The sequence below is a fragment of the Leucopleurus acutus genome (genome assembly GCF_964270905.1).
Source record: "Leucopleurus acutus genome assembly, chromosome: 17".
Classification (NCBI taxonomy): domain Eukaryota; kingdom Metazoa; phylum Chordata; class Mammalia; order Artiodactyla; family Delphinidae; genus Leucopleurus; species Leucopleurus acutus.
Genome location: NC_139159.1, coordinates 81133443 through 81153198, shown reverse-complemented (window position 1 = coordinate 81153198; position 19756 = coordinate 81133443). Strand labels below are relative to the sequence as shown.

Genomic DNA, 19756 nt, shown 5'->3' with positions numbered 1-19756 from the left:
GAATTGCCTTGTTGCTCTGTTTTTTTTTTTTTTTTGAAAAGCACATCTTGCCCTCTGCTTAGAATGCCATTCCCCATGATAGTCACCTCTTACACTCATTCTTCAAAACCTCATCCATAGGTCAGATGATGAATGGATGAACAAAATGTTTCTCCATATAGTGGAACATTATTCAGACATAAAAACAAATGAGATACTGATACCACTACAACATGGATGAACCCTGATAGCATCATGTCAAGTGAAAGGAATCAGACACAAAAGGCCACATATAATATGATTCTGGTTATCTGAAATGTCCAGAATAGGCAAATCTAGAGGCAAAGAGCAGATTACTGGGGCTGGGCAGAGGAGGGGATGGGGAGGGACTGCTGATGGGCATGGAGTTTCTTTGGGGTGATGAAAAGGTTCTGGAATTAGATAGTGGTAAGGGTTGCACAGCTGTCAATATACAAAAGCTCCCGAATCGTACACTTTTAAGTGGGTGAGTTTTGCGGTATGTGAATTATATCTCCATTAAAAAAACTTTAAAAACAAGAAAACCTGCTTCAAAGGACAGCCTCTTCTGACCCCTCCACGCAGTGGGTGCCCGCAGGTCTTGTACAGAATCCTGTCTGCGTGGAGTTTACCCTCTGTGCTGGAACTGCCTGTTTGCATGTTTTTCTCCTTCAGGGGCTATGTCCTAGAGGTGGGAGTGGGAGGCGTGGTCTGTGTGTGTCCATCATCTAGTATATTGTAGATGTTCTGTGAGTGCTTGTTAAATAAATGTGGTGTGAGTGAGGGCTGAAACAGGGTCCTTTCCCGGAAGAGGTTGACAGCTCAGTCAGAGGGCCCGTCAGCCACTGTGGCAAATACAAGTCAGAATGAAGTAACCAGGTTCTTCAGTGGAAGATCAACAGCGTCCTATAGGACACACAAAATATAAATTCTTAAAATGGACTTAAATTTCATAATTTGGCTTCTTAAAGAGGAAAGGGAGATAAAAGTGAGAAAGAGAAGGAATAGATGGAAAGAAACAAGAAACAGATAAAGGATTAAGTAGGAGGGGAAAGGTGAATAGGAGTTTTACTTTGTTTTCTTGAAGGAGAGGTCTATAATGACTTGCTGTGGACTGGTGGAGTAGAGCTGAAGGTTAGGTGCTTATCCGGGAAGAATGCCACCGGGCACCTGACCCACCCAGTGATAATGGGCAGGTCGGGTTCCTGTGAAGGCTGGGTGGAGTGGGTGGTGCCGGGTGCTGCCAGCTAATTTCACTCTTGGTCCCTCAGAAACGCACAGTGGGGTTTCCGGGGGGCTCCAGGACGTGTGACATCACAGCAGATTGAGGGCAGAAGCAGGTGTGAGAATCCAGTACACTTGTCTGGAGCCAGACATGAAAGAAATTTCATGTAAAATTGTAAAAATGCAAACAGTGCCCCTCTTCCAGCATATTGTTGTTGTTTTGAAACGTAGTTGTTTTTCATAAAAATTTAACATGGTCGGGACTTCCCTGGTGGCGCAGTGATTGAGAATACACCTGCCAATGCAGGGAACACGGGTTCGAGCCCTGGTCCGGGAAGATCCCACATGCCATGGAGCAACTAAGCCCGTGCACCACAACTACTGAACCTGCGTTCTAGGGCCCGCGAGCCACAACTACTGAGCCCACGTGCCACAACTGCTGAAGCCCTTGTGCCTAGAGCCTGTGCTCTGCAACAAGAGAAGCCACAGCAATGAGAAGGCTGTGCACCACAATGAAGAGTAGCCCCCGCTTGCCACAACTAGAGAAGAGCCTGTACACAGCAACGAAAACCCAACGCAGCCAAAAAAAAAAAACAAAAAAACACCCCTTAAAAAATTTAACATGGACAAGATGGCATACTAGGAGGATGTGGAATTTGCATCTCCTCACAACTTGGGCACCTACCAGGCACCGGTGGGGGACCACGGACACCTAAGGGGATGGGAGGAACCTCCAGCAACTGGGTAGGATGTGGGGTGTGGGGGGAGTGAAGGAGGAGGAAAAGTGGAGGTGGGACGGGACTGGAGCCCCTGAGGGGTGGCTGGGGGAGGGGAAGGGATCCCACGCCCGAAGGGGGAAATTGGGGAACCATTGGGAGGGCAGAGGATCAAAAGGGAGCGTGGCCAGGTTTCCCCTGCCCACTTGGGCCCCTGGGAACCTGCTGAGATCCCGGGCCTGATCCTCTGCCCACCGAGGCCCCCTCCAGCCACATGGGTCCTGAGGGAGTGGGAGGGAGGGAAGGGGGAGCAAAAGTAAAGGCCGGACCTCTGGGACGGCACTGCTGAGGGGCGGCTGGGGAAGGGGAGGAGTTCCTACACCCAGCGGGACCCATCCACGGTTAGGGGTCCAGCGGGGACGGGGGAGACTTTTGGGGAGACAGTGGGGAAGGGGCACGAAGGAACGGAAAGGAACGCGGCCAGTGCTCACCCTGTTCACCTAGGCATCCGGAAGCCTGTTGGGCTCCCAGGCCTAATCCTCTGCCCTCGGAGCCTCCCTCCTGCGGCGCAGAGCCCAAGGCCCGCCCCACACCTCCACCCAGGGCCTCACCTCTACACTCGGAGACGCCCTCCAACCGTGCTGGGCCTAATCCCCACCCACACACCCTCACTCAGGACCCCACCTCCAAACTCCTGGAACCCCAGCTCCAGAGACCTTCCTTTCCACGTGCTGCCGCTCCCCTTCTGGCAGGTCCTAAGCAGAGGCCCTGCCCCACGCTTGAACGTCAACCCCCAACCCACCTAGGTCCCGCCTCACCCTAAACCCCGCCCCTGCCTAAGTTCCACCGCCACCTAAACGCCACCCCCAGAGCCAGGAGTTATTTTTTTTCCTCTTTTAGATGGGGGTTCTGTTTCACCTTGTTGATTCATTGTTGTTGATTCTTTTATATTTTTATTTTTCCAAATAAATCTTTTGTTTTTCTAATTTTATTTTATTCTTTATACTTTGTTATTTTTCTCTCCTTTTGGCTTGTTCCCCCCCTTTTTATTCTTCTTTTTTCTGTGTGTGGTTTCATTTTACCTTGTTGCAGTTGTTTCAATTATAGTTTTATTTTTCCTAATATGTTTTTTATCTTTCTAATTTTATTTTGTTTTTTATTCTTTGATATTGTACTGCTCCTTTTTTTCTTTCTTTCTGTTTTTTTTTTTAATTGCGCCACAAAAATTGCAGGATCTTGGTTCCCAGGCTGGAGGTTGGGCCCGAGCTCATGTGGTGGGAGCTCCGAGTCCAAACCACTGGGCTAACAGAGAACCTCAGACCCCAGGAAATATCAATTGGAGTGAGGCCTCCTGGAGGTCCTCATCTCAGCACCAGGACCCGGCCCTGTCCAACTGCCTGCAAACTCCAGTGCTGGATGTCTCAGGCCAAACAACCAGGAAGACAGGAATACAGCACCACCCATCAAAAAAAAAAAAAAAGAAACGACAAAAAAATATGTTACAGACCAAGGAGCAAGGTAAAAACCTACAAGACCAAATAAATGAAGACGAAATAGGCAAGCTACCTGAAAAAGAATTCAGACTAATGATAGTAAAGATGATCCAAAATCTTGGAGCAGAATGGAGAAAATACAAGAAACAAATAACAAGAATCTAGAAGAACTAAAGAGCAAACAAACAGTGATGAACAACACAATTACTGAAATTAAAAATACTCTACAAGGAATCAATAGCAGAATAACTGAGGCAGAAGAACGGATAAGTGAGCTGGAAGGTAAAATGGTGGAAATACTGCCAGGGAGCAGAAAAAAGAAAAAAGAATGAAAAGAGGACAGTCTCAGAGACCTCTGGGACAACATTAAACACACCAACATTCGAATTATAGGAGTCCCAGAAGAAGAAGAGAAAAAGAAAGGGTCTGAGAAAATACTTGAAGAGATTATAGTTGAAAACGTCCCTAACATGGGAAAGCAAATAGTGATTCAAGTCCAGGAAGCACAGAGAGTACCATACAGGATAAACCCAAAGAGAAACATGCCAAGACACGTATTAATCAAACTATCAAAAATTAAATACAAAGAAAAAATATTAAAAGCAGCAAGGGAAAAGCAACAAATAACATACAAGGGAATCCCCATAACATTAACAGCTGATTTTTCAGCAGAAACTCTGAAAGCCAAAAGGGAGTGGCAGGACATATTTAAAGCGATGAAAGGGAAAAACCTACAACCAAGATTACTCTGCCCAGCAAGGATCTCATTCATATATGACAGAGAAATTAAAACCTTTACAGATAAGCAAAAGCTAAGAGAACTCAGCACCACCAAACCAGCTTTACAACAAATGCTAAAGGAACTTCTCTAGGCAGGAAACACAAGAGAAGGAAAAGACCTACAAAAACAAACCGAAAACAATTAAGAAAATGGTAATAGGAACATACATATAGATATTACCTTAAATGTAAATGGATTAAATGCTCCAACCAAAAGACATAGACTGGCTGAATGGATACAAGAACAAGACCCATACATATGCTGTCTACAAGAGACCCACTTCAGACCTAGGGACACATACAGACTGAAAGTGAGGGGACGGAAAAAGATACTCTGTGCAAATGGAAATCAAAAGAAAGCTGGAGTAGCAGTTCTCATATCAGACAAAATAGACTTTAAAAGAAAGACTATTACAGGAGATAAAGAGGGACACTACATAACGATCAATCCACGAAGAAGATATAACAATTGTAAATATTTATTCACCCAACATAGGAGCACCTCAATACATAAGGCAAATGCTAACAGCCATAGGGAAATCAACAGTAACACAACCATAGGAGGGGACTTTAACACCCCACTTTCACCAATGGACAGATCATCCAAATGAAAATAAATAAGGAAACACAAGCTTTAAACGACACATTAAACCAGATGGATTTAATTGATATTTATAGGACATTCCATCCAAAAACAGCAAAATACACTTTCTTCTCAAGTGCTCATGGAACATTCTCCAGGATAGACCATATCTTGGGTCATAAATCAAGCCTTGGTAAACTTAAGAAAATTGAAATCATATCAAGTATCTTTTCCAACCACAATGCTATGAGACTAGATATCAATTACAGGAAAAAACTGTAAAAAATACAAACACATGGAGGCTAAATAATATGCTACTAAATAAGCAATAGATCACTGAAGAAATCAAAGAGGAAGTCAAAAAGTACCTAGAAACAAATGACAATGAAAACACAATGGCCCAAAACCTATGGGATGCAGCAAAATCAGTTCTAAGAGGGAAGTTTATAGCAATACAGTCCTACCTCAGGAAACAAGAAAAATCTCAAACAAACTAACCTTACACCTATAGAATTAGAGAAAGAAGAACAAAAAACCAAAGTTAGCAGAAGGAGAGAAATCATAAAGATCAGATTAGAAATAAATGAAAAAGAAATGAAGGAAACAATAGCAAAGATCAATAAAACTAAAAGCTGGTTCTTAGAGAAGATAAACAAAATTGATAAACCATTAGCCAGACTCATCAAGGAAAAAAGGAAGAAGACTCAAATCAACAGAAATAGAAATGAAAAAGGTGAAGTAACAACTGACACTGCAGAAATACAAAGGATCATGAGAGATTACTACAAGCAACTATATGCCAATAAATGGACACCTGGAAGAAATGGACACATTCTTAGAAAAGCACAACCTTCTGAGACTGAACCAGGACGAAACAGAAAGTATAAACAGACCAATCACAAACACTGAAATTGAAACCGTGATTAAAAATCTTCCAACAAACAAAAGCTCAGGACCAGACTGCTTCACAGGCTAATTCTATCAAACATTTAGGGAAGAACTAACACCTATCCTTCTCAAACTCTTACAAAATATAGCCGAGGGAGGAACATGTCCATACTCATTCTATGAGGCCACCATCACCCTGGTACCAAAGCCAGACAAAGATGTCACACACAAAAAAACTACAGGCCAATATCTCTGATGAACATAGATGCAAAACTCCTCAACAAAATACCAGGAAAGAGAATCCAACAGCACATTAAAAGGATCGTACACCATGATCAAGTGGGGTTTATCCCAGGAATGCAAGGATTCTTCAATACATGCAAATCAATCAATGTGATACACCATATTAACATATTGAAGGATAAAAACCATACGATCATCTCAGTAGATGCAGAAAAAGCTTTTGACAAAATTCAACACCGATTTATTATAAAAGCTCTCCAGAAAGTAGGCATAGGGGGAACCTACCTCAACATAATAGAGGCCGTATATGACAAACCCACAGCCAATATTGTTGTCAATGGTGAAAAACTGAAACCATTTCCTCTAAGATCAGGAACAAGGCAAGGTTACCCACTCTCACCGCTGTTATTCAACATAGTTTTGGAAGTTTTAGCCACAGCAATTAGAGAAGAAAAAGAAAGAAAAGGAATCCAAATTGGAAAAGAAGAAGTAAAACTGTCACTGTTTGCAGATGACATGATACGATACATAGAGAATCCTAAAGATGCTACCAGAAAACTACTAGAGCTAATGAATGAATTTGGTAGAGTAGTAGGATACAAAATTAATGCACAGAAATCATTTGCATTCCTACACACTAATAATGAAAAGTCTGAAAGAGAAGTTAAGGAAACACTCCCATTTACCATTGCAACAAGAAGAATAAAATACCTAGGAATAAACCTACCTAAGGAGACAAAAGACCTGCATGCAGAAAACTATAAGACACTGATGAAAGAAATTAAAGATGACACAAACAGATGGAGAGATATACCATGTTCTTGGATTGGAAGAATCAACATTGTGAAAATGACTATACATCCCAAAGCAATCTACAGATTCACTGCAATCCCTATCAAACTACCAATGGCATTTGTCACAGAACTAGAACAAAAAATTGCACAATTTGTATGGAAACACGAAAGACCCCGAATAGCCAAAGCAATCTTGAGAAAGGAAAACAGAGCTGGAGGAATCAGGCTCCCAGACCTCAGACTATACTACAAAGCTACATTAATCAAGACAGTATGGTACTGGCACAAAAACAGAAATATAGATCAATGGAACAGGATAGAAAGCCCAGAGGTAAACCCAACACATATGGTCACCTTATCTTTGATAAAGGAGGCAAGAATATACAGTGGAGAAAAGACAGCCTCTTCAATAAGTGGTGCTGGGAGAACTGGACAGCTACATGTAAAAGAATGAAATTAGAACACTCCCTAACACCATACACAAAAAATAAACTCAAAATGGATTAAAGACCTAAATGTAAGGCCAGATACTATGAAATTCTTAGAGGAAAACATAGACAGAACACTCTATGACATAATCACAGCAAGATCCTTTTTGGCCCACCTCCTAGAGAAATGGAAATAAAAACAAAAGTAAACAAATGGGACCTAATGAAACTTAAAAGCTTTTGCACAGCAAAGGAAACCATAAAGAAGATGAAAAGACAATCCTCAGAATGGGAGAAAATATTAACAAATGAAGCAACTGACAAAGGATTAATCTCCAAAATATACAAGCAACTCATGCAGCTCAATATCAAAAAAACAAACTACCCCATCCAAAAATGGACAGAAGACCTAAATAGACATTACTCCAAAGAAGATATACAGATTGCCAGCAAACACATGAAAGCATGCTCAACATCACTAATCATTAGAGAAATAGGAATCAAAACTACAATGAGGTATCACCTCACACCGGTCATAATGGCCATCATCAAAAATCTACAAGCAATAAATGCTGGAGAGGGTATGGAGTAAAGGGAACCCTCTTGCACTGTTGGTGGGAATGTAAATTGATGCAGCCACTATGGAGAACAGTATGGAGGTTCCTTAAAGAACTAAAAATGGAACTACCATATGACCCAGCAATCCCACTACTGGGCATATACCCTGAGAAAACCATAATTCAAAAAGAGTCATGTACCACAGTGTTCATTACAGCACTATTTACAATAGCCAGGACATGGAAGCAACCTAACTCTCCATTGACGGATGAATGGATAAAGCAGGTGTGGCACATATATACAATGGAATATTAGTCAACCATAGAAAGAAATGAAATTGAGTTATTTGTAGTGAGGTGGAGGAACCTAGAGTCTGTCATAGACAGTGAAGTAAGTCAGAAAGAGAAAAAGAAATACCATATGTTAATATATATATGGAATCTTAAAAAAAAAAAAGGTTCTTATGAACCTAGGGGCAGGACAGGATAAAGGCTCAGACGTAGAGAGTAGACTTGAGGACACGTAGAGGGGGAAGGGTAAGCTGGGGCGAAGTGAGAGAGTAGCATTGACATATATACGCTACCAAATGTAAAATAGACAGCTAGTGGGAAGCAGCCGCATAGCACAGGGAGATCAGCTAGGTGCTCTGTGACCACCTAGAGGGGTGGGATAGGGAGGGTGGGAGGGAGACGCAAGAGGGAGGGGATATGGGGATATACGTATGCATATAGCCCATTCACTTTGTTAGTCAGCAGAAACTAATGCAACATTGTGAAGCAATTATACTCCAATAAAGATATTAAAAAAAAGTTAACATGTTATGGGCTTATTATTGTTTTAAAAGGAAGGAACACATAAATATTTAAATCCTCTACTAGTTCTATTTTCGAGCATGGTAAATATCTGTAGATGTAACCTGCACAAAAAAAGCGCTCTTTATTGTGGTCCTTAGTGATTTTTCAGCGTGAAGGAGTTCTAAGACCAAAAAGTTTGAGAACCACTGAGCTACTGGGTAAAGATGAACACTGCAGCACGACTTGTGAGGCGAGTAGCATAGCCCAAGGTTCTTAGGGTTTAACTGCCAGTGATAGAAGAATGAAAAGTTGCCGCAACTCAGTGTGGCTGCCTTGAGAAGGAGACAGGCCTGCTAGGTGTTTGCTCGAAATGGGATAGATGCATTCCGGGTGAATGATGGGGATAGGTATTCTGGTCCTTCTTCCAGTGGTATGATTTTAAAAGTATTTTCGATCCAGGGCACTGCTTCATCTGTCTGCAGTGTCAGCATCTGGCACAGAGCCTGCCACACAGTGTGAACTAAACTGTTGGTTAAATGAATGAATGAACAGCCCGGCTCACATGTGCTCAGCCCCTCAGAGAAACGTTGAGTGTCGCGAGAGTTTTCTGCGCTGCCAGCTTTGACACGGGCCTGCAAAACATAGTAGGGGCCATGTTCCTGTTTGTAACAAAACCAGTGATCTGTAGGTTTGATCTCTGTTTTGTGGAAAAATTGGCATTTCCACATCATCAAGCCGTTCAGATCATTCTTAGTCACTGCAATTTTTGCTAAGGATGGGCCACTAACTTTATTAATTGAACTTTTATTTTAATGCCCAGCTGCCCTTGAAGGGTTATGTTCAGCTTCTGTCATCTATCACTATCCTGGTGGAACTGGTGGTAAAACTGGAGCTCGAAGGGTCCAGGGTAGCTCACTTCCTGCTGAAGCAGCCAACAGACATCGACCAGGTAAGCTCTGCTCTTGCCTCCATCCTAGACTCAGTTACAGTCCTTAAGCAAGCAGGAGTAATCTATTACTGTTCCCTCTGAGTGAAGGTTGAGTAATGTTTAAATAAAATATAAAATCCGTTGAGTCAGAAATCCTGCACATAAAAAAAAAAAAAAGAAATCCTGCACGTGAGACATTGTCTTCTGATTCTATTGAATATGTATTGATCTTATTGAGTCTTATCAAATGATATTAATGGATTACAATGATGGGTTGATTTCTGGACCAGTTGCATAAAATTTCATGGTAGACTGTCTTTGAAGTTCTCTGTCTGGGCCCTTGTCATAATTTCTGTGTGTTTGGTGAAGTTAGTCCCAGATGTCAATTTTAACAGCTAATTCAGGGCCCGGGGAGCTGTTTCTTCTTTTTCTGGTTGATGAAGTTCTCTTAATGCGTGAAGTTTGATTTCCTCATGTTTGTTAGCACCTGTGAAGAGTAAAAATGCATCTTTGGAGGAGCAGAACCACAAATGCTTGTTGAATGAACTTGACCCTTTTGACCCTTAATAAGTGAATTTGCCTTAAATGTTCAGGATGTGGTTGTCATACCGCATAGGTCACAAAGATAATAGCAAAGAATGCAGAGATCAAGGCTATACACAAAACTACTAGGTGTTTTTTGAACCATGAGATTTTTACAGATTTTTTCCCCCCAAAGAGAAGGCCCACGGCTGTTGACGTGTATTGGATGCGGAAATGCCTTCAGTGTCTTTTTCCCCTGAATTATACCATCCCCGTCACCAGCAAAGACTGCAGAGACCACCTCTATGCGCCAGTCAGTGTAGCCACTCAGTCTGAATCTGGGTGTACTCTTTGTAGAACTGCTTAGATGAATCTCTGGTGGTCCTTGAAGATGTTTTATCTTACTTCAGCAGACCGTTCCTAACGGTTTTAGTGGGGTCTCAGTTATTGGAGAGGAAAGTAAAGCGGGCTGAGAAGTGATAAAGTCCTCAGACTGGAGTATCTCTGCTCCCTGCTTTCCTGGGCTTCAGTTTTGACTTGAGATGCCTCCCGTCGGTGCTCACCACCTGTGTTTATCCCGTGTTGTTGTAACTGCTGTCTCTGCTATGAGATTCCAGCATTTCAAGTCCTCTTGTCCCCTTGCGCCAGCGGCCAAGTGCTAAAATATCCAACACACAGGTGGCAGCTGTTTATCTTCTCCTTAGAAGGAAGTCTGCTCTCTCTCTGGGGGCCTTTTGTTGAAGGTGGTTTTGTTTTATTCTTTCCCTGCTACTTGAAGAGTTATAAAGTGTTGCGACTGTTCTACTCATGGGGTTAGTGAGACTCTGGAGCCTTTGTAGGGCGATGCTTCACTTTCTGCCCTTGCTGAAGATAGGCAAAGCAGGTTTTAAGCCTGAAAAAGGGCTCCGTCTGCAGTAGAGAAGTGTCTTTATTTAGCCGTGCGTAGTGTGAAACACTTGGGAACTTTTTACTGTTGAAGACAGTCTGTGGAGAAGAACATCCAGTGGAGCTTGGGTGAGAGCTGCAAGAGCAGCGCTGACGGCATGCAGATCGGAAATGATTCTACCACCTTTCAGGCATTGAAGGGTCCCGAGCCATGAACGGATTTGCTATCATGAGTACATATGTTGCTTCATCTTGGATATCAGTTTCAAGATTCGTCAGTTTGTAGTGGCAGCCTCATCTCACATCAGGAATTTATGGTATCTACTCTTGGAGGTGAAGACCAGACAAACGGATTATTTAACATTCTCCCTTGAATTTATATCTCAGGTTCCTTTTTCACCAGCAAAATAGCAGGCTACAGATGTCATTTAATGCCCACGTGACCTGGAGCAAGTTTAATCTCTCTGTGCCTCAATTTCCTTATTTGTGAAGTGGGGGAGATAATAATTGTACTTACCTTGGAGGGTTCTTGTGAAGGCTGCATGAGATGCACATATAAAGGACCTACAACAGCCCCAGCCGGTGCTGGATAAATGTTAGCAGCCATTATTGGTATCAGTATTATTATTGTTGATTGTCAAGTAGTTTTAAGACTTGGTAATATGAATTCATGAGTACTGTTAAAAGACTCTAGACATCTCAGATCCCCTTTACATAGTTTTCAAGATTTCCTCTGAAAAAAGGGAATTTTCCCCTCTGTTAAAACTGAATTTAGTTTCAAAAAAGAATTCTGTACTCCCTATGTCTTTTTGCTTTAATTCTCCTTTTGTTTAAATTTTTTTAAAAAAACTGCACTTTCTTAGTATTCAGAGTATTCAAGGTTATTCAAAACTTGGTTTATTAAAAAATCAACAGGACATTCTGCAATCAATCCAAAAGGAAAGGCTTATTGACTTACAAATGTTTCTCCTTTATGGTTATTGGTACTTTTTGGACTAGCTTAATTTATTAATAGTAAGCGTTATCATCCCTAATTATTGAAACAGCTGTGACTGATTTGGCATCTACCCTAGGCCAGGCTGTGCTAAATGCTTTCCTTACGTTTTACCTCATAGCAGGTGTTTGAGGGTAGTTATCAGTAACTCCTTCTTGCAGGTGAGGGATTGAGGTTTAAAGAGATGGGGTAACTTGCCCCAAATCACGCAACTGGCAGCAGCAGACTCGGGGCTGGAGCCAGGCTGGGGTGACTGCACAGTAGGCATCCTTAATTGCTCCTCTAATCAGCCTCCCGTTGACTGGTTTCCCAAACTCCTGTGAGTTCATAAGTGACTGATTTTAGTGATCTCAACCTGCTGAGGCCATAAAAGAAGAGGTGTCAGTGAGGATACGAGACAGAGTGGCACAGCTTAACACGTACATTTTCACAAATGTTTTATTCTCAGCTAATGACCTGTAGAGTTAGTATTTTTTATTTTAACTCTGGAAGCACTAAAAAAACCCATAAAAAATGATTACAGTGCAAAAGAGAAGTGAACTTTGAAGATCCAACCATTGCTAATGACTTACCGCTTGTTCTTCTCTAGTGAGGCTTGTCGAGAGAAAGTTATAGAGGCTGAACTGCTTTTATGTAGTCTTCGGTACGGAAGAAAAGGTCAAGCCACTGACAATTGAGAGAAAATACAAATCTCTACTCTCTTCTGTCCTTATGATGAATATGTTAAGTTGGTTTTTATGGTTTAAGTATATATTTCCTCATTTGTGAAATTTGAGTAATGTTATTTACCTAGTCTGACTCAGTTAGATACCTTGCACAAAGCACCCAAGAGATTCTCAGTAAAAATTTGCTGTCACAATGACAGATAGTTTAGAAGGATCAGCTCTGAATACTGAAGAGGGTGGTTTATTTATGATGCATATTCAGTGTGTATATACATGTGATATATATGAATATGACTTAAAGCGATAAGGATTCGGTTACTTTTTTTAGTGCAGTATGAAGTTTTGATGAGAGTGTCATCCTAGTAAGATAGGGACTAGCTAAAGTGTCTTCAGCTGAAGAACTTGAAGATTGTTTGTACAGAATGTATATTTTTACAACTCAGAATTCATATTGGCTTGTAATCATCCACTAGAACATTTAAATTGCTAGGAATTTGACCACAGCCTTTACGTTTAGAAAAATCGGTATTGATTATTTGCAGAGAATAAGCTTATCTCTGTTGTGATTGAAGAAAGTTTTGATTTTTTTCCTGTACCCTTAATAGGTTTTATTTATTTATTTTTTAAGAAAGAAAATGGAAAATTTTATTCAAGCCAAATTTGAGGATTTTATAAAACCTGGGAAGAGCATCTCAGAAAGCTCTGAGAACAATTCTGCCTGTTAGAAGTCAAGGCACAGTTATATGAGTTTTTTGAGACAAGAGAGCTGTACATTTAATGACGTGTTGACAGTTTACACAATCCAGATCTGAGCATCATCATGGCGGTGGGTCATGTGTCCTCTTACAACATAAAGACGGAATGTTATCTTTTAAGGAATTGCCTTGTTGATGCTAAGAGAATGCTGCTTTTTTTTTGATTGAGGTATTTCTGCTGCTGGGGGAGGTAAATAATCAAAACGATTTGACATCTGTCACTTTTCCTTTATAGAGGGAATAGAAGTGGAGCTCAGGGCTTCCCTGGTGGCGCAGTGGTTGAGTCCACCTGCCGATGCAGGGGACGCGGGTTTGTGCCCCGGTCCGGGAAGATCCCACATGCCACGGAGTGGCTGGGCCCGTGAGCCATGGCCGCTGAGCCTGCGTGTCTGGAGCCTGTGCTCCGCAACGGGAGAGGCCACAACAGTGAGAGGCCTGCATACTGCAAAAAAAAAAAAAAAAAAAAAAGTGGAGCTCATGCTATTTTATTTATTTATTATTTTTAAATTACTTTTAAATTTTTTATTTTTTAACATCTTTATCGGAGTATAATTGCTTTACAATGTTGTGTTAGTTTCTGCTGCATAACAAAGTGAATCAGCTATATGTATACATATATCGCCATATCCCCTCCCTCTTTATTTTAATATATAAATAAGTGTTTTGTATTTCAAGAAAATTGTATGATTTGTAGTTAAATGCTCTTTGGGAAGTATTTTGCAAGACACAGATTATCTAATGTTGGAAACATGCAGACATGACTTTTATGAATATAGAGCTAGTACAGCTAGCTAGTGTAAAACAAAAGGACTAGGAGAGCTTTGCTGCTGATTGCTAGAAGGATGGATTCTGGGTCTCAGTCTCCCTGTCTGTAAAATGAAGAGGCTGGACTGGATTCCTTCTTCTAAGAGTAGTTTCCATGAGCCTATGTCTTTTGTTTATATTCAGGAGTGTTAACAATTTCAGATTACATACTGAATACCACTCCCTTCCCTGAAGCAGAATTCAGTTATGAGCTAGATAAGCTTTTAGTTATAGGCTCTGAGCATCCTATTTTTAAAAACCTTACTGATTGTTTCTTATACAGGCAATTTATGTGTTGTGTCTTTTACAGCAACCTGGACAGCCTTTTGGGCCATAGGTGGCGCTGTTGCACCTTTTAAAAGTCTTAATTTTCCTGTTTGTGGAAGACGACTTAGCCCACGTTCCTTTAATTTGACTTCTTTGTTTAGTGCTTCAGGATAGCACAATGTCCATTATGTCTGGATACCTGGACAAATTATTCTAGTTATATCTTATTTTTATTCTGTCATCTCAGTGTGAAAATTTCAGACTTGCTGTGCAAACAATGGTGAAATTGTACTTTTCTTCCAGTATTAGAAACCAGTGAGCCATGATTTTATAAAACAGATAGAAGTGGTCCCTGGAGCACCTTAAAGCTGAAAAACGTATTGAACTCCCTGAGTATTGAACCCACTGCTGTGCGTTAATTAGTGGGAGGTGATTTGGTTGCTGTATGAAGGAGCGTAGTTTTTTGACTTGGCTTTGAATGCACATGCTACCACTTAGCCATGCGAACTTGAGTCAGTTTTTTCTGAGTTTTTCCCTTGTCTGTAAAATAGGGACGCTAATATCTGCTTTGTAGAATTGTGAGAATCAGAAATTATGTAAAGTGTTTAGCACAGTGGTTATCTCAAAAGAGCTCAAACCCTTAGCTATTGTTTTGTATGAAGCCATCATTTTATATAGTCTTTAGCAATTACTAAGGAATTAAAATAGAAAAAGCTGGTTTTATGACAAAAGATCCAATTAAGAAATGAGTAAAATATTTGAAGAGGTTCAGTACTTCCTGTACTCATAATTTAGCAGCAGCCTCAGAATTAGGGCTGGTATACAGTCACCCTGAACGTTAAGCCACAGAATTTTTGGCTAATTAGTATATGTTGGGGCTTAAGTGGGCCCAGTAATTACACTCTTCTTTTCTCCACCAGCCAACTGAGAGATGAGACGAGAGAGTAGGCAGTGGGAGCTAAACGTCTCCTTTGTTACTGGTAAAGCCACATTCTCCGTGAACTTTAGGGCTTCAGGGAAATGGGTGTCTTAATACTCTATCCCGGAACTAGAGAGACTCACGCAGTCGCAGGCAGTTCTGGGCCACAGTGGGCCTTCCTATGAGGGGACCTGTCCCCGTCATGCTCAGGGCTGTCATGTCACAACGCTGAGCATCCTGGGTGCTTCCTGAGGGTGGCCAGCACCCGAGGGGGAAGAATGGTTTCCCGTGCCCCACTTGTCTCCCAGACTCCCTGAGCCCACTCCTCACTCCATTTGTGCGAGGAGGGCTAGCCGTGGGCCAGGGGTCAGGAGTGTTGAGGGAGAAGCCCTCCTCATGGCCCAGAGGAGTGGGGAGGAAGCGTCCCCTCCCTCAGTTTGAACAGGTCGTGGAGTGGAACAGAAGGGTGCTCCCCAGGAGTTTATAAATAGGGAAATAAGGATGTCCTCTGTGACTTAAACTAGCAAGGAAACATTAAAGATGATTAGAAGGGAGACAGGCGGGGCATGCTTCATAGTTAACATTTGTTGGGCACCTAAAATGTGCTGCATACTTTTCTAAGCACTTTGCAGAAACTAATTTAATCCTTTGATCCTCACAACAGCCAAGTGAGGTAGGTTTGATTATTTTCCCAACTTTACAGATGTGGAAATTGAGGCACAGAGAGGGTAAGTAATTTGACCAAGGTCACAGAGCTAGTAAGTGGCAGAGCTGGTATTTAAACCCTGGCAGTCTGGCTTCCAGGCTCTCAGAGATGGGCTTTGGGTTTTTAGAGGTATCAGCCTGTCTGTGGATCTCTTGTACATCTGTCCATTCGTCGGCCTGGAAAGGGTGGGAAAGGGAGAGTTACACAAGTGTTCACAGCTGTGCCTCGGCCACTGTCCATGCACCGTGACCAGCATTCATTGTGGTCTAGGCAGCAGGTCTGTCCCTGTAACAGAAATTTAGTCCATAAGTTAATCTAGGAAATCCCTCTTGCTCTGCATCTGTCCATGCTTGCCATGTGGCCTCCTGCCCATGACTGGGTCGTTGGAGAGAAAATATGCTGATTGTTGAACTCCGATATTTTAGTCTGATCGATAATTTTATGTCTCCTGTTACATTAATAAGTTAAACCTCTGTTTCTTTTTTCTTTTCTTTTGGTCACACCCTGCGGCATGCATGATCTTAGTTCCCCGACCAGGGATCGAACCTGTGCCCTCTGTATTGGGAGCGTGGAAGGGAAGTCTCAGCCTCTGACTTTCTTACACCAATCTCTTATGAATTTGGTTAATGTGAAATCAGTCCATTGGAGGCTGATGATGCTGATGATATCATTTCTGAGCACATTGAGGTACTCCTGTCTGTGGAGACCTGGCTGGAGGGTGCTCCTTTTTCTCACTGTGATTTCTTCAGACAGCACCAATTATTATCTCCCCACCCCCTCACACACACAATGAGGTGAGAAGCCTTCTGAGTAGGCCAGATAATCAGATAGCAAAGTCGACTGGTCAGTAGACTGTTGCGTACCTAGAAGTGGGTTTAATAAAAGGAAAGGGCTTCCAGGGAGTCCAATTAGACGTTAAAGTTCATTTGGTAAAAGCTGTCCATTTGTTGTGGTTGAGCTTGTTCTTTGCTGGTCGAAAAGATTGGATTAGATGGATTAGCTTAAAAGGCAGAAAAGGATCGTTTCAGGTGGTATTAATACATCCACACCAGTGAGAAGTGATAGTTGACCGCCTGTGTGAGGCTTGAGACAGAAAGATTTTTATAAGCTTCATTAAACAACCTTAAAAGCTCTGCAATCTCAGTGTACTTAGCATGGGGCCCGGTTCATCCCTGGACGCCCTAAGAGGTCGAGTAATTGATGATTGTGATTATGACTCTGAGGCATCGAAAAAGTCTCATTCATGTTCCCTATTCAAAGGACATGGCACAGTATAACATATTTGACCAGGTTTTTCACTGAACAGGATGTTTTTAGCACTATCTGGAAATCTCACATCCCCCAAGGTTCCACACAGCTCAGTGTCCCCTCAGTGCAGATCCATCAGCACTCGTCGTGGGCATGTTGTGGAGTGTGTGATGGTGCCGCATCCCTGGCTCCGCATCCGCCCCGCAGGCTTTCTCATCCTCATCTACCTCGTAGGGTTGCCCTGACAATCACACATGATGGTTGTCAAGCATTGTGTTTGGCATGTAGTCAGTATCCAGTAGGAAGCACCTGTTCTTTAGTATAATCATGGCTTCTAGATGGCAGTGAGTTTTAGTCTGCATGTAAAAATGGAGATTGCAGTACACAGAGTAGCTCTTAAGTAGCATCATGGGACCTATTCTCTATGGACGATTGAAAACATGCTATTTCAGTAAGAATATATGTTATTGGGACATACCTTTCTGAATCTTGTTAACATGTTTAAAAATGATCATAGCTGGGCTTCCCAGGTGGCGCAGTGGTTGAGAGTCCGCCTGCCGATGCAGGGGACGTGGGTTCATGCCCCGGTCCGGGAAGATCCCACATGCCGCGGAGCGGCTGGGCCCGTGAGCCATGGCCGCTGAGCCTGCACGTCCGGAGCCTGTGCTCCGCAACGGGAGAGGCCACAACAGTGAGAGGCCCGCGTACCGCAAAAAAAAAAAAAAAAAAAAAAAGATCATAGCTAATGATAAGCAGGACTCTTGAACCCAGTTCCTCTTAGGGTGTGTTTTGCCATCATGGGAAATTACATTCTATAGAGAAGGCTAATTGGGTCTCGTTGATATTTGGATGGTTTAATAGATGATCAAGGCTTTCAAAAGCTTCTTGATAATAATGAAGTTAACTGTTTTGTGTTGTAAACTAACTACAGAGCTACCTTCTAGAAGTTGGAAATCCTTAGCTTGTGAAATGTCCAGTAAATCAGTGTGTATATGTGTCTGTGTCTGTGTGAATGTGTGTGTGTGGGTGTGCGTGTGCACGTACGTGTGATTTTAGGAAGGAGAAATAAGTTCCATATAGCCTTCTGATACCTTTCTTCTTCAGGCTAAGGTGTGGGCGTATATTTATACAAATAAATTGATATTCTTCTGTCACTTGGCTTATTTGTGGGAATAAGAAATTCTCATACTTGTTTCAGAAGAGTTAGGGAGTATAAGCTTGGAAAGTGGGAAGGGAGAGAGATAGGGAAGCACTCTGCAGTTTGTGCAGGATATGAGAAATAGTTTTTCTTCTCTTTTTTTCCTTCTAAAGCATAAAGGCACTGAATTGTAACATACTGTTACTCAGAATTGCTTTTCTGATCAGATACAAGTGTCTCATATTTTTTGAGGCTATGTGAATTATGAAATGTGATTTAGCAGTTATTTTTAAAAGTAGTTTTGTTTTTCAAATAAAAGACCATAATCTGTTCTTTCTTCCAGGGGCACAAGAAGTTCTCATTGATCCAGGTACATGATCTATGTGCTTAGTTTCTTTTGGTTATTTTTTTAAGTGCTTGTTTCATGGTGGTGTGAATGAATGGTTAAAATTTCTGGATTACGATCTTTGGAACATACTGATTTAAGTAACTTTAAATCAGAACTGTTACAAACCTGATTGTTGTTTGTTCCTTGTTTCATGGGGCACCCTATTGATTTATGTTGTTTGTCGAAGAGGGAAATTCTTCCTCTAGCATGGTTAAGTGGATGATTTGCAGTGTGCTTTTAAAATTCTCTGAATGCATTGAGCATGCCTGTCCAGTTAATTTTGAATTTACTCATAGTAACGACTCTGCTCTGATGCTGTGGCTTATGCTCCTCTCAGTGTGAATTTGAATTCTCTGTTGCATTTTGTATGTGTGTTCTTAACAGGGAAAGACATTTTGCATTTTTCACAGAGGTGGGTTTTCCTTTCCCCTCTTAATGCCTTCTGTAATTCATACAGCAAAAAACTCTTTTATTGCAGTGCTTAATTATTTTGTAATGAGCTCTACTGTTTTCTGCCTTAATCGGACAATGACAAAGAATAATAATAAAAAATGAAAACCCTCCCTTCCTTTGAAGGATGGAAATCAGATGGTCATGCTTACACATGCTTTGTGACCAACACATTTACTTTCATCTCATTGTGTATCTTGAGTTTGAAATGAAATTGCTTCAGGTTTGTAGATTTTTGTTTTAACATTTGTGTTGCATTCTTTCTCTAGGCTGACGTTTCCTGATGGAGCTTGTGGAAAGTGTTTTCCTTCCTAGAGGAAGGAAAACAAATGTTTTGCTTTGTTTTTAGGAGACCTGAATTGCTGATGAGAAAGCAGTTGAGGGTGGGCTTGAGGAACTGAATGATACTCCCTCACCTCCCATCCAAAACTGATGAACGATGAAATCAGTGTTAGATGTATTGGTATTTGAGCAATAGAAGTTAACGAGCCCAGACTGGCTAGTTATGCCTGATGGAAAGTACGGGATTCCCTTGCAGGAGAATTAGGTGCTTCTACCAAGTAGAAGTAGCTTAGAGCTGTCAGAAAAA

The 19756-nt window shown here is 41.7% G+C and overlaps 1 protein-coding gene across 3 annotated transcripts in view; it reads left to right on the top strand.

The window, feature by feature from the left end:
- TRAPPC9 (trafficking protein particle complex subunit 9) overlaps nt 1–19756 on the top strand; it is a 509341-nt gene that overhangs the window by 17137 nt on the left and 472448 nt on the right. For 2 of the 3 annotated variants that reach the window (XM_082858825.1, XM_082858826.1), the window contains exons 4-5: nt 9319–9447; nt 18673–18699. In XM_082858825.1, the coding sequence (XP_082714951.1) occupies nt 9319–9447; nt 18673–18699 (156 nt within the window). The remainder of the gene's footprint in view (nt 1–9318; nt 9448–18672; nt 18700–19756) is intronic. The other variant, XM_082858827.1, reaches the window with a different exon arrangement.